The 13,548-nt window shown below is 41.2% G+C and overlaps 1 protein-coding gene across 4 annotated transcripts in view; it reads right to left on the bottom strand.

The window, feature by feature from the left end:
• dop1b (DOP1 leucine zipper like protein B) overlaps positions 1-13,548 on the bottom strand; it is a 40,407-nt gene that overhangs the window by 19,684 nt on the left and 7,175 nt on the right. Inside the window, exons 3-15 of one of the 4 annotated variants that reach the window (XM_036544753.1) lie at positions 13,332-13,513; positions 12,613-12,783; positions 12,164-12,353; positions 11,457-11,528; positions 10,882-11,005; positions 10,419-10,528; positions 10,049-10,160; positions 9,640-9,760; positions 8,353-8,472; positions 7,603-7,714; positions 5,630-5,842; positions 915-1,282; positions 196-617 (exon numbers count right to left, since the gene is read on the bottom strand). In XM_036544753.1, coding sequence (XP_036400646.1) covers positions 196-617; positions 915-1,282; positions 5,630-5,842; positions 7,603-7,714; positions 8,353-8,472; positions 9,640-9,760; positions 10,049-10,160; positions 10,419-10,528; positions 10,882-11,005; positions 11,457-11,528; positions 12,164-12,353; positions 12,613-12,783; positions 13,332-13,513 — 2,317 coding nt within the window. Of the gene's footprint in view, positions 1-195; positions 618-914; positions 1,283-5,629; positions 5,843-7,602; positions 7,715-8,352; positions 8,473-9,639; positions 9,761-10,048; positions 10,161-10,418; positions 10,529-10,881; positions 11,006-11,456; positions 11,556-12,163; positions 12,354-12,612; positions 12,784-13,331; positions 13,514-13,548 lie in introns of all 4 variants that reach the window. The other 3 variants (XM_036544751.1, XM_036544750.1, XM_036544752.1) reach the window with 3 other exon arrangements.

The raw sequence follows: 13,548 nt of genomic DNA on the forward strand, positions 1-13,548 counted from the left end.
GCAAAGCAAAGTGAAGTGTTTCAGGAAATATCCATCTCTGTAAAAAGGACAGTATACTGGATAATGTATACAGTATAAAATGTACAACTGAATAATGATCCACACTGAGCAAATAAGTGAAATAAATTACTGAGGTACAAGCCAAAGAAGTGTGAAGTCTTTATCATATGGAGGTATCCAAAGGTTCAGAGTCACCTGTACTCTGGAACGTGGTGTACAGGGCTTCCATCTCATCCTCGGACAGGTACACAGGGAAAGTGGTGCACTCCAACAACAGGTGGCATGCTGCAGTGAAGGCCTGGCGGCAGGCCTCTGAAATCTCCACCCTATCCCGGGGTTTGTATCCTGCCCCCCAATCCAGCCCTGCTGACCCCCTGCTCTGCTTCCTCTCTATTGGGGAAAAACAGGTGCCATCAGCCAGCTGCTGTTGCTGCCTCTGCTTCCCAGGTGTGAAGAACTCTGTCAGCTTCTCCTTAAACTGCGGTATTGATATCTGCCCCATCTCACGGCTTCCCCTCTGGCCCAGCAAGGCCTTCTTTCCTGGGGAGGCTGCTGGGGGGCTCGACTGCCCCTTGTCTGCCTGCCTCTTCTCCTCCTCCACTGGATACAGCAGATACCTGAGCAGCAGAGAGCCAGAGGGGAGTGAATGTTTAGAACAGAGGTGGAAGAAGGGCAGAGAACACCACTATTATCACATATCACACTGTAGAAGATTCAGTGAAACAACATGAGCTGTAGCCTAAAAGTGTGCTACAACAGAGCAACAGAGTACAGAGTGGGGGAGTAAAGAAGGACATAACAGGACATTAAAAGCTTTACAGAGCTTGTGTTTCTGCATGATGAAGATGAATAGCACTCTCCATGACTGAGAAGGACAGAGCAGGACATTAAAGTGCGGCAGCACATGGCCCTACCTGGTGATGAAAGCTGCCAGGATGTCCTGCATGCAGTGGGTCATCCCTTCCACGCTGCCCCCCTTCCTCCACACTTCATCCTTTTCAGGGCACACCTCTGACCCCCCATCCTTGCCACCCAGGAGGAGGTGCTGCTCAGAGGGTGAGGCGCTGAGGCCCAATCCACTGTCCTCAGATCGCAGGGGTGGGAGCGCTGCATCTGCAGTCCCCACCCCATGATCTGCCTCCTCATTGAGCTCCATCATCTCTGGTCCCTCTTCTTCCTCTTTGTCATCTTCATCAACCTGTTTGGCTTCATCAACTGCTGCCCCTTCCCCTATCTGCCTCTCCCTCTTCCGAGCCTGCATCAAGGAGACCATGGTATGATTCTAGAGGCAATGGGAGGGAGTGAGAGCAAGTGGTGTAAATGGGAGTGACTGTGAAGAACAAGAGACAGGACAGTCCTGCTCTTGAAGAGGTACGTAGGATATGATGATAACTCATCAAAAGACAGATCAGGCATCATCAAGATGGCATCATTCCAAGATGGCAGCCAAGTCAGTCCACCGTTTGTGTGTTAGCACAAGTCTGAGTTTTGCGTGATATTTTAAGTCATTTGGGCCTGAATGGGTGGTACTTGCCAGGAACAACATCTTCTCTTCAGTTTTGGGATCTCTGGATGATACATCTTTATTAGATGATATTGGATTGCCACAGAACTCTAACTCTGGACTGCTTTGAGGCCTAGGCCTAACTCTGGACTGCTTTGAGGCCTCTAAGTGCACACGGACAGTGAATAGCTGTGGACCCTGGGTGAGGTGGAAAGATTGTGTTTCTTCTGGTCTGCAGATCTGACCTTTCCCACTGCTCAGTTTGAGGCCTTATACTACCTGGTCTATCTTCAGCAAAAAGGTATTTAAGTTGGCATCATGTACTTTTTTATATTCCTGATGCTTATTCAGTGCAACCCTGGTTTAAATGAGCTAAATGGGTACAACGAGTGAATTCACTCTTTTATGCTCCAGACACCTCTCAACCTCTTCAACAAGATTTTTTGAGTCAAATCATCAGTCAATCAGTCCACTTCATCAACTGAATATTTACTATTCTCAAGTGCAAGTAAATGAGATCCTGTATCTTCACAATCTAATGACGTTAAATGACTATTTTATCGTATCAGAGGACTCTTTCTCACAGTTTGTAGGTAACAGTGGTTCTGATAAACCATTTCCTGTCAAGCTAAAATTGCGATGTATGGTTATGCTTTTATTGATGCTGTCTGGAAATGTTCAGCCCAATACCTCTGTGCAATGTTTACCTACTCCCTCAGACTTCAAACGTAGAACAGGCCTTGGTTTTATACATTTAAATGTTAGAAGCCTTGTCCCTAAAATGCATATGATCTGGGCAAATACAACAAATGCTGACATAATGGTTCTATCTGAAACTTGGCTTCAGAAATCAGTAAATGATGATATAATTTTTATCGATGGTTACAAAGTCTATAGAACTGATCGGGCAGGTAAAGGAGGCAGGGTTGCCACGTATGTTAAATTCAAGCTTATTAGCTCTGTAATTCTGTCAATTACTAAAGATAAACAGTTTGAGATCCTGGTCATCAAAGTGGGTGTATCAAAGGATTGTCATATCACTGTGCTTGGCTGTTTTAGACCCCCGCTTCCTCAAAGGATGCTCTCAGATCTATTTCAGATATTTTACATGAATTAAATGATTCTGAATTCATCCTTATGGGTGATCTGAATTGGGACTGGCTTTCAGGGACCTCAGATTTTTAAAGAATTATGTGATTCCTTAAACCTTGTGCAACTCATTAATGCACCAACAAGGCCAAATCCTGAAGCACAAAATAAATCTACCCTGCTTGATTTAATTATAACAAATACATCTCATAAATACACTTCAATTGGCATATTTTGCAATGATGTCAGTGACCATTGTACAATTGCTTGTGTCAGGAATACAAAAATTCCCAAGGTAAAACCATGTTTCATTTTTAAAAGATATTTTAAAAGTTTTGAAGAGCAGGCTTTCCTGCACAATTTGTATTCCAGTGATCTTAGCAGAGATTCCGGATGGGAACTGGCATGGAAATATTTTCACTCAAGCTTTCTGTCTGATTTTAATAAACACGTTCCCATTAAGAAGTTTAGGATCAGCGGTAGGGATAATCCCTGGTTCTCGGACAGTCTTTCGGAGCTGATTTGTTCAAGAAATAAATCATGGGCCCAAGATAGATTCTCAAACTCCTCTGCTGATTGGACTACGCTTAGAACCCTAAGGAACAAGTGCACCTTAATGATCAGAAAATCCAAATCAGAGTTTTATCTTAAGTCAGTTACAGAGAACCTAAATAACCCTTCAAAATTTTGGAAACAAGTTCAATCCTTGTCAGGTACATGTTGCCTCAAGTCTCCCTGAGCATATTCTGGTTGGCTCAGATGAAATAAAGGACAAAGTTGCCATGGTTAGTCAGTTTAATAAACATTTTATTCATCCTGGATCTGTACATGACAGCTTAAATGTAAATACACCTGTCCCATGTTATGCCACTACTGGAACTGATGGAAGTCTGGATTTATTTGATTTTAAACCTATTTCTGTTGCTCAAGTCTGCAAATCTTTGAAAGACATTAATCCTAAAAAGTCTGCAGGTCCAGACAATCTGAATCCTTATCTCTTAAAGATGGTGGCAGATATTATTGCTGAGCCTATTACTCATATTTTTAATTTGAGTCTTCTGTCCAACTCCATACCTAAAAGTTGGAAAGCTGCCATTGTTCTCCCCTTACTTAAAGGTGGAGACCCCTCAGAGTTAAACAACTACCGTCCAATCTCCAGACTCTCAGTCTTGGCTAAGATCCTTGAATCCCAGGTAAACTTGCAGTTATAACAGTTTTTACTTGATAACATTTTAAGTAATTTTCAATCTGGTTTTAGAACTGGTTACAGTACAATTACTGCTACTATGGTTGTGACAAATGATCTCATTGGTGTCCTGAACAGAAAACAGCATTGTGATGCCTTATTTGTGGATTTATCTAAGGTGTTTGATTCAGTAGATCATGAATTGCTGCTGAACAAACTTAAGAATGTTGGTTTTGGTCCTAAGGCTGTTAAATGGTTTAGAAATTATTTTGTAGATCGAACCCAGTGTGTCCATGCAGAGGGCTACAAATCTGATTTTCTTGAGATAACCAAAGGTGTCCCCCAGGGTTCCATTCTGGGACCTATTTTGTTTTCTATTTTTATAAATGACTTGGGTAAGGACATTCAAGCAAAAATACACCTCTATGCTGATGACACTGTCATTTATACGCATGGTCCTTCCATAGCACAGGCGGTACAAGAGCTTTAGACTGCATTACAGTCTTTACAGACTGCTCGGATTAGTTTAAAATTGGTTTTAAATGCTCAGAAAACAAAGTTCATGGTCTTCTCAAAATCTTTCTTACAGTTGCTTGATGATTTTAGCATTTCCATGTCCGATGGTAAATCCATTGAAAGGGTGCCCTCTTCCAAGTATTTAGGTATATGGATAGATGACAAGCTTTTATTTAATATACATATTGCTAATCTAGTTAGGAAGCTCAAAGTGAAGATTGGCTTTTATTTTAGAAATAAATTTTGTTTTACTTTTAATGCTAAGAAAAAACTTGTGGAAGCTACTTTTCTGCCTGTGATCGACTACGGTGATTTATTGTATATGCATGCAGCCTCCTCCATTTTACGGAGCCTTGATACAGTGTACCATGCATCGATATGTTTTATTACAAATGCAAAGTCTCTCACTCACCATTGCATTCTTTATGATTTGGTGGCTGGACATCAGTAACCACTCTCAGACAACAGCACTGGTTTATTTTTATTTATAAAGCGATACTGGTCAAACTTCCAGCTTACCTCTGTACCCTTCTCTGCCTCAGCTTGGGTAGTTACCAGCTACACTCTTCCAGGTGGTTGCTTTTTAATGTACCCCGGGGTTTGACAGATCTGGGGCAAAACTGCATTCTCTTACCATGCACCTTGGACATGGAATAATCTACAGAAAGATTTAAAATTGGATACATTTATATCCACTGATAAATTTAAGTCGATCATAAAGAATGTGGTGAATGAGACATGTCGTTGCTTTTCTTAAGAGGGCACTGAGTTTAAATAGTTTTTTAATAATAGTTTTTGTTGTGGATTTTTGTGTATGATGTTGTATATGTCCTACTTTACGTTGTATATGTTGTATTTTTAATATGTTGTGAGTCTGTATGGCTGCTATCTTGGCCAGGTCTCTCTTGTAAAAGAGATTTTTGATCTCACTGGGACTTCCTGATAAAATAAAATAAAAGACATCAATATTTAAATTTTAGACATGTTAATGTAAAAAAAAAATATGTGCTGTCTTGGCTAAATTATTTCCACTGTAACCTCCTATGCACTGAAACAATAAGTGAACCCCTACCAGGATACACAGGACAGGACTTACTTTGATCTACTCATAAGTAGTGATCTCCTGGTGTACAATAAAATTACCCTCATAGCCTTGTGGAGTTGATTACGTGCATCCTTTCTGAGTAAAAAAAATCAGCATCAAAAATTAAAAGATGCACTAATGGTAAAGCACTGGGAGGACACAGCATGGCCCATGTCTAACTCAACTCATCTTATCTCATCAAACTCATCTTACTCATTTCACCCCAACCTAAAGCCCACTCCCCTCTGACCTGCACAGGGTTTCTGTTGCCTTGAGTCTGGAGCTCTGCCTCCATGTCCATGTACACCATAGGCATCTGGATCTTGCTGAGCACCTTGAAGCAGGCTCGAAGACCTTGAGTCAGCTCCGATAGGCTCAGCACGGTCATGTGATCCCGCAGAGCCTTGAGCATGCTGCCCAGCATCTGTGGCAGGTACTGTGTTTGGATCTCAGAATCCAACTCCTACAAGATAGGAAGACAGCATCAAGCCAATCAGAGTATAGCTGCTACAAGAGGAGACACAGTATCAAACCAATCAGAATATTGCTACTACAGGGAGGAGACACAACATTAAGGTAATCAGAGTCGAACGGAGGGCATCAGGCTAATCAGAGTACAGCTCAGGCAGGCAAAAGAGCTGCTCTCACATCTTCAAAGATGGTGCTATGCTTAAGTAAGGTCAATAAATGCGACTGAGAATAACATATACATACTGAGCAAATAAATTATGTAATGTCTATATAAGTAATGCACTGCAATTAACAATTTGCGCTGTTACATTACATTGCATTTTTGGCATTTAGCAAACACCCTTATGCAGAGTGACTTGCATAGGTTACAATTTTTTTACATTACCCATTTATACAGCGGGATATTTACTAAGGCAATTCTGGGTTAAGTACCTTGCCCAAGGGTACAACAGCAGCGCCCCACCAGGGAATTGAATGGGCAATCTTTCGGTTATGAGTCCTTACCACTGTCCCACACTGCCGTCCCTCCAGGAAACAAAGGAAAATAAATCTACATCTGGGGCCTCATTTATAAAACGTTCTTACGCACAGATTTGATCTTAGAATGTGCGTACACTCAAATCCACACCAAAGTTCAGATTTATAAAAACGGTCTTTGACGTGAAAAAAGTACTTAGCTCCATGTCAGGTTCCAACTTGACATACACATGTTTCCTTGTGGCAATGTTGGAATACTGCAGCTATTCGGAAATCTAAGAGCGCCAACCAGGGTGTCTGCTAGGTTTTTTTCTTTCCAGTCCGGTGTCCGGAAATAATTTATTTTACTGGACAAATTTGAAACTTACCGGTCAAGTTTCAATAACAGTCTATGTTACAAACGCAAATATAATGTACACCTAGGTTGACAAAAGAATGACAACGACCTCATATCAGTTTAGTTAGTATTTAATGAACAGTAACGATTGAGCAAAACCTCAACATTAGCCGCTAAAATGTAGGCTATGTTTTGTATGAGCATTATTACCAGACATTTTGACTAGCAAGTTTTTAATTTATCGTTTTTTTTTTTTTAATAAATAAATAAAGGCAAAAACCGGTAATTACTGGCTAACCGAAACCCTGGCGCCAACATGTTGTCTGCTGCCTAATTGTTTCCTCATTATTATTATTATTATTATTATTATTATTATTATTAGTAGTAGTAGTAGTAGTAGTGGTAGTAGATGCTATTGTAGTTGTATTGCCAGATTGAACACATTGCTTAAGCTATACGTAATGGTTTGCACAATAAAGTTATCAATAAATGAAAACAACATAAGCTAGGCTACTTGTGGAAAACAAAACAGAAACACACATTGGTTTTCCAAAACTACCCCTATTAGCATAATTGACACATCCTTGAAGGAAATTTATTTAATTTATTTATTTATTTATTTTTTGTGTGTGCATTCATTTTCTCTGAATCACACGTACGCCCATTTCAGAAATGATCTTAGATCAAATGTAGGATCGTTTCTACGCCACTTTTTTATAAATGAAGCCCCTGATCTATGACCTAACACACACTTTATATCACATCTACCCCTCTAGTTGCCCTTGAGAAAACGAATAAGTAGGCCTGTGTAGGTCCACACAACCTATCTAGAGCCTCTATGTTGTGGCAAAGGGTGTTGCAAATTCCTGTTAATTACATAACGGGTGGACCATAACACACATATAAGTCATATATATGTTGTTTGCAATTTCTCGTACCAGGGGGATGACATCCAGGAGGAAGATGATGAGTGTGGCCAGCTCAGAGATGGAGAGTGGATCACTGCTGTCCTTCAGCATGGTGGCTGCTGGGTCCTCTGATGTCCTGCTGCTACCCAAGAGAGAACACACCTCCATCAGCACAGGTTCAGTACAATCAGGGAGTGCTGTAGGTTTAACAGCAGATCACCGCTATAGGTCTAACCGCAGATCACTGATTATTTATTTGGCAGAATTGTCATCATGGTAAAATACATTAAATATATATTGCAATAATGGTGAGAACAAGGACAAAGGTCGAATACAGCCTGTCAAAAAGGAACTGTGCATTATGCTGAAACAAATACTAAAATGCTTTACTCATAGCAGTTTTTGCATTCACATAGCACATAGCTATTGTCCTTAAATTCAGCATAATAAAAATGAATGCACATATGCAGCCTGGTAAAGATCTAAAAAAGCAGCAGTGATTTATCTGGTACATTGCATCTCTATGTGTGATACTGGCAGCTGTATGGTAAAAGAGCTAGGCTTTTAAATAAAAGGTTTCAGATTTGATTCCCAGGTGGGACAATCAACTCAAACTACTCTAGTGAATTTTCAGTATTTACAGAAATTACTACAAAAGACACACAAATACATACTTATGTAGATGTGTGGATTACATTAGATCGTATCTGCCAAGCAAACAGTACATAATAAGTAGGAAAAGAAAAATAATAACAATTAATGACTGGGGATGGATCTTACCTGAGAACGTACTGGAAACACTTAATCATGTAATCCCACAGGTAGTCTGACCTCATGGAGCTAATTAGCATGTTCACGGTTTTAATAATCTCAGATGCAGTTCTGTTCTCCTTGATTTTACTATACAGCAAAAACAAGACAGAGGGATTAACACAGAAGCCTGCAGGTGATACTCATGCACTTCCTGATCCACCGGTTTTTCATATTCATTCACAAGCAAGTACATGTTCCACTATTTGTAAATCATCAACAGTGTTCTTACATTAAAAATGTTTACTTCCAATCTGTTCTTCTTATTGGTAAATTTGTGTTCTAGCTGTGACAACATTCCCTGACAGGTAAATGGAAGTTTGGCTGCTTAGCTAGCTGCATAAAGCAAGAGGAGACCAAATTAAACAAGTTATTGATTACATGAAACATCATTCCACCAATGAAAGTAGTAACACTCTTGCCCTAGTAATATTCCAAACATTACCTAACAGTGCTGTGGAATTTGCCACCTAGCTAGCTACTGAACAGGTTAGAGTTAGCAAACAAGCAGGCTTTTGAAACATCAGAGTATAGTTCAAATGTCGGCTTACTACAAGAACTCCTTCTCTTTGTTGCAAGCATTCATTTTACATTTCCATTTACATTATACTTAGCTATTGAGATAGGTGTCCTAGAAGTCTGTCTCTGTTTTTGTTGCAGAGGGTGCACACATTTCATTTCAGATGGACAAGATGCTATGATGATAACCAGGGTTGGGAGGGTTACTTTAAAAATGTATTCAAATACAATTACTAATTACCTGTTAAAAAATGTAATCAGTAACCTAATCCAAGTATCACAATATTAAAGTAACGTAACTTGATTACTTTCCTTTTGGATTGGATTGGATGTACTGGTGAAATTGTTTTGTCTGTCTTCCTTCTTTATACGGCCAAATAGCTAACCTTAAAGTCAGCCAGCTGCAGATCCCTTTTTTAAAAGCATTATGGCATGAGAACCCAAGGTATAATGCACCAGGATGTCCACTCACAGAGTGGTAATGCACTGAATATTGGCACAGCTTTTTTTAATTCCTAACAACACCCCCTAGCTGTGCCAATATTCATGACATACCACAGGTTCTCATGCCATAACATTTTATTAAAACATATACATACAACATTTCAGTAGCTCTACCATTGGGCGATGATCTGTAGCTACAATGAACTTATTATCATCCAGGAACAGAACTGTCAGGTGACAGTAGACAAATATCTATGAACATTCATTCTGGTGCCCTTAATGCAATCTCCTCACCTGGTCATCTGGTTCCCCGTGAAGCTGGAGTTCAGCTCAGCATCCTCTCCTAATGCCTCCCTACAGTACCTATAGAAAGCTCTGACCACCTCCAGCATCAGCTCATCCGTGATCTGAGGACCTGCACCAAGAGCAATCACAGATGCACACATACAAACACATAAAATTCATACACAAATGACATAAAATATACCTAATCCCCCATGTCAGATTGTATTACTTATTGCATGGTATGTCCTACTGTTCTATCTATACGAGAGTGCACATCCTAGGACATTATCTATTTTTGAGTGCATGTCTTGGTGCATTACCTATCTATGAGTGCACATCCTGGGGCATTGCCAATCTGTGAGTGTGATTCCTGGTGCATTACCAATCTGTAAGTGCACACCCCAGTGCCTGACATTACCTATTTCTGCTTTGTCCAACAGGCTGATGATGACGCGGAACGGTCTGAGGTAAGCTATCATACTTTCTGTGTCCATCTCTTCATTCTTCTGTTTCAGGATGTTAATTAGGGCCTAGAAAGGTAACATAATACACAAAAATACACCATACTGCTCTACAATACATGACCATATACAACAGCTTACTTGTAGACACAACACAAGAATACACAATGCAGCACAGTGCACAACGCTGTATATCACTATACAGGAGGTCTATCTTTGCACTCCCTTAAGGTGATTCCTCTATCACTGACAAAAACCCTGAGTACAACCCTGAGGAAAACACTGAGTCAAAGCTGGGCTTGTTATCAGGGATGCCAGTCAACTGACCTGCACAAGCAGCCCTCTGGAGTATGTGTCAAAGTAGAATGCCATGTGGTCCTCCAGTGTGGTGGACATGACGGGATTGGGTGCCAGCATGCCACCTTTGATGTCCATACCTGAAAAACAACCTCACACACAAACGCACGTATGCACGCACACACACACACACACACAAACACCTTCATGATCCGTATTATTTATAAAGCCTAAAAACAATGCCACCCTGTAGGCCAAAACAAGGAATGACAAGATAATGCACTTTAGAAGGTTTTTGGATGCCCTCTAATGATGTAGTTATATGTCTTTGATGAAAGGTTGACTACCCTGAATCATCTATTCTAGAATGCCAGCCAGGTGTTTGAGATAGCCTGATTGACCAGTTTTGGCATCTGTGCTGAGGATAGCAGATGCATTAAATTAGATTAAGAATTCTTTATTTTTGTTCACACAAAGACATTCATTGCAGTACCCAGGAGCCAGGCATATAGTCTTCTGTTTAATGACATGTCTCTTCTCAAGAGAGTCAGGGATGCTGCAGACACAATGATGACCATGTCATCAGGGGTCATAGGAATGCTGCCCTCTGCCGGATCCTGACAAGAGCAAAAAGAGGATACAACTGTGTCAGCAACTTGAGAACACAATGACAGTTCACAAATATACAAAATCTCTTGGGTCTTAGGCACTGCTGGTGTTCAAACGCCAAAACACCTCTATTCGCATACAATTGTGTGTCAAAGGTAAGATATGGCAAGATGACACTACTCACTGTCATAGTGGGACAGCTTTGGGAACTAATGTTTCAGTTGCATTGTTTCAGAAAAGGCCCTTATCAAAAGAATCTCAAAAATGAATAATGTGTTCACTGGAAATACAGCTAATCCTGTCTTTTGCTCTTCTGAAGCCAGCCTGCAGATGGAAACCCTGACTGTGCCCAAACCATTGTGTAACATGGGCTTGTCCACATGTTTGGGTCAGGACTTGGTGGGATGAAACAAAGGAGACAAAACAGATAAAAAGGAGGACAGAAGAATGAGAACTCACTAGAAAGGAGTAGAAAGGGAAGAAGACAAGGAGGATCTCAAGCATGTTCCTCTGCACCAGTACGTTGGAGTCCTGCAGCGACAGGCAGATGGACTTCATCTGAAGCAGTGAAAACCACACAGAGACCTGCCATTACATTGTCATAGTTATACAGTCACAATCACACAGTCACAGTTATACAGTCATGATAGTACCGTCAGGGTTACACAGTCACAATCACACCATTATGATCGCATCATCATGATCACATCGTCAATATCACAACATCATGGTAACATAGTCATGATCACAACGTCACACCATCAGAGTTACAGGGCGACACATCAATGTTCAGTGACCTGTTTCCCTGAAAAATGCACAACATGGTTCAGCTTCTCCCATATCACAAAAAGTGCACTAAAATGAAAGGAACAAGCAGTAAATATAAAGAAACAAACCCAAAATGACACCATCTCTCTTCTTAAAATTTTTACATTTTTTGAACATAAGAAAGATCAACAAAACACAGATGTACACACATACATTATGCATAAATGTGCCCACAAATAAAACACACACACACATACACACCATCACACATACATTTCTCCACAGATAACAGACACACACACTACACAGGTACACATACACCCATACATAAATACACACACACACACAATATACACAATAAACACACAAATAATAGACACATGCACACACTCACTCACCACGAGTCGGTGGTCAGAGCCCAGCATATATCTCTGCTCCTTGCCGCAGCATGTCCTATCGAAGTGTGAGACGATGAAGAGGGAGGCGGGAAGCCTCACAAGGGGGCTGATGAGGACCGAGCCCCACAGTGCCCCATAAAACACCTGCTGGCCCACCAGCAGAGACAGCTTCACCAGCAAGGCATCTGTCCTGCACCAGGGTTTAGACAGGTAATAACACAGGTTTTGGCATACAGGCATGTTAATTAACACTACAGAAGTCTTGTCAGCTGTCAGCACAGAAGACTATAAACACTGCAGTTCACTGTATTCTGTGCTATAGCTCATTTTGATTCTGTGTGTTCTACCATACACAGTGTTTTGATTCTGTGTTTTACATAGTATTGTAGAGCAGTGTTTCGCTATACAGAGCTTTGGAGTTGCGTATATTGTGTCACTTTTCTGCGTACCTGTCGTAGACCTCCAGGCCCTCCTCCAGGCCTGGCAGCAGCCCGGTGACAAAGGCCTGTAGACTAGGCAGCAAGGCACGCTGCAGAGGAAGGTAGTACCTCTCATACAATGTCAACAGCACAGGCTTCACAGACATGGCAGCATGGCCCAACAAGGGGAACAGGCCAGAGCTGTGGGCAGGAGGGCAGAAAGAACATACCACACACCAAGGGAAAATCAGAGTGGTGGAGTGGGAGAAGACCTCAACTGACGACAGATGCAAACTCACAGTCCAAGTTCCTTAACGAAGTTAAGGTCCTCAACAAATTTATTAACCAAAACTTCCTAATAAATGAATGTAAAATGGAAACCATAAAGTTCACCCTGTCTAAGAGCATCTGCATGACATATGTTATATAATACCAATAATACCAGTGGTGGCCTGACCTGTACATTTGCAGTCCAAACCTTCTCATTGCTATCACCCACCAAATGACTGAACTTACAGGAGCTGGTGTGGTGAATCTGTATCTGAGCTGGAAGGCCTGAAGTTACTGTCAGAATAACAAATTAACCACTGTGTCTGACTGCTGTGGTTGTTATGGTGGGCAGCTAATGTGGATGCTGAAGGTCTGTGTGAATTTAGACGTCATCAGTCAAAATACAGGTCCATCCATCAAAAGCAAACATGGTTTGGACACTGTGAGTCATGGAGGTTCTCTAATGTTCAGTCAGGTACCTGTATATGAAGAGGTCTTTGGCCAGCCATTTGGTGCCAATGATTTTGAATATGACCTCATATGTCTCCAGGGCCTTCAGGTGGACTCCGCTGGGAAGGGCTGGGTGCAGACACTGGGCCAACCGCTTGCAGATAATAAGCCTTTTGGGCAGCAGGGAGTACTTCAGATTACTCTGGAGGGCCTGTGGGGCAGTTAGAAAGAGAGAGGGGTGAATAA

The sequence above is a fragment of the Megalops cyprinoides genome, chromosome 14, assembly GCF_013368585.1.
Source record: "Megalops cyprinoides isolate fMegCyp1 chromosome 14, fMegCyp1.pri, whole genome shotgun sequence".
In the NCBI taxonomy this organism is placed as follows: Eukaryota; Metazoa; Chordata; class Actinopteri; order Elopiformes; family Megalopidae; genus Megalops; species Megalops cyprinoides.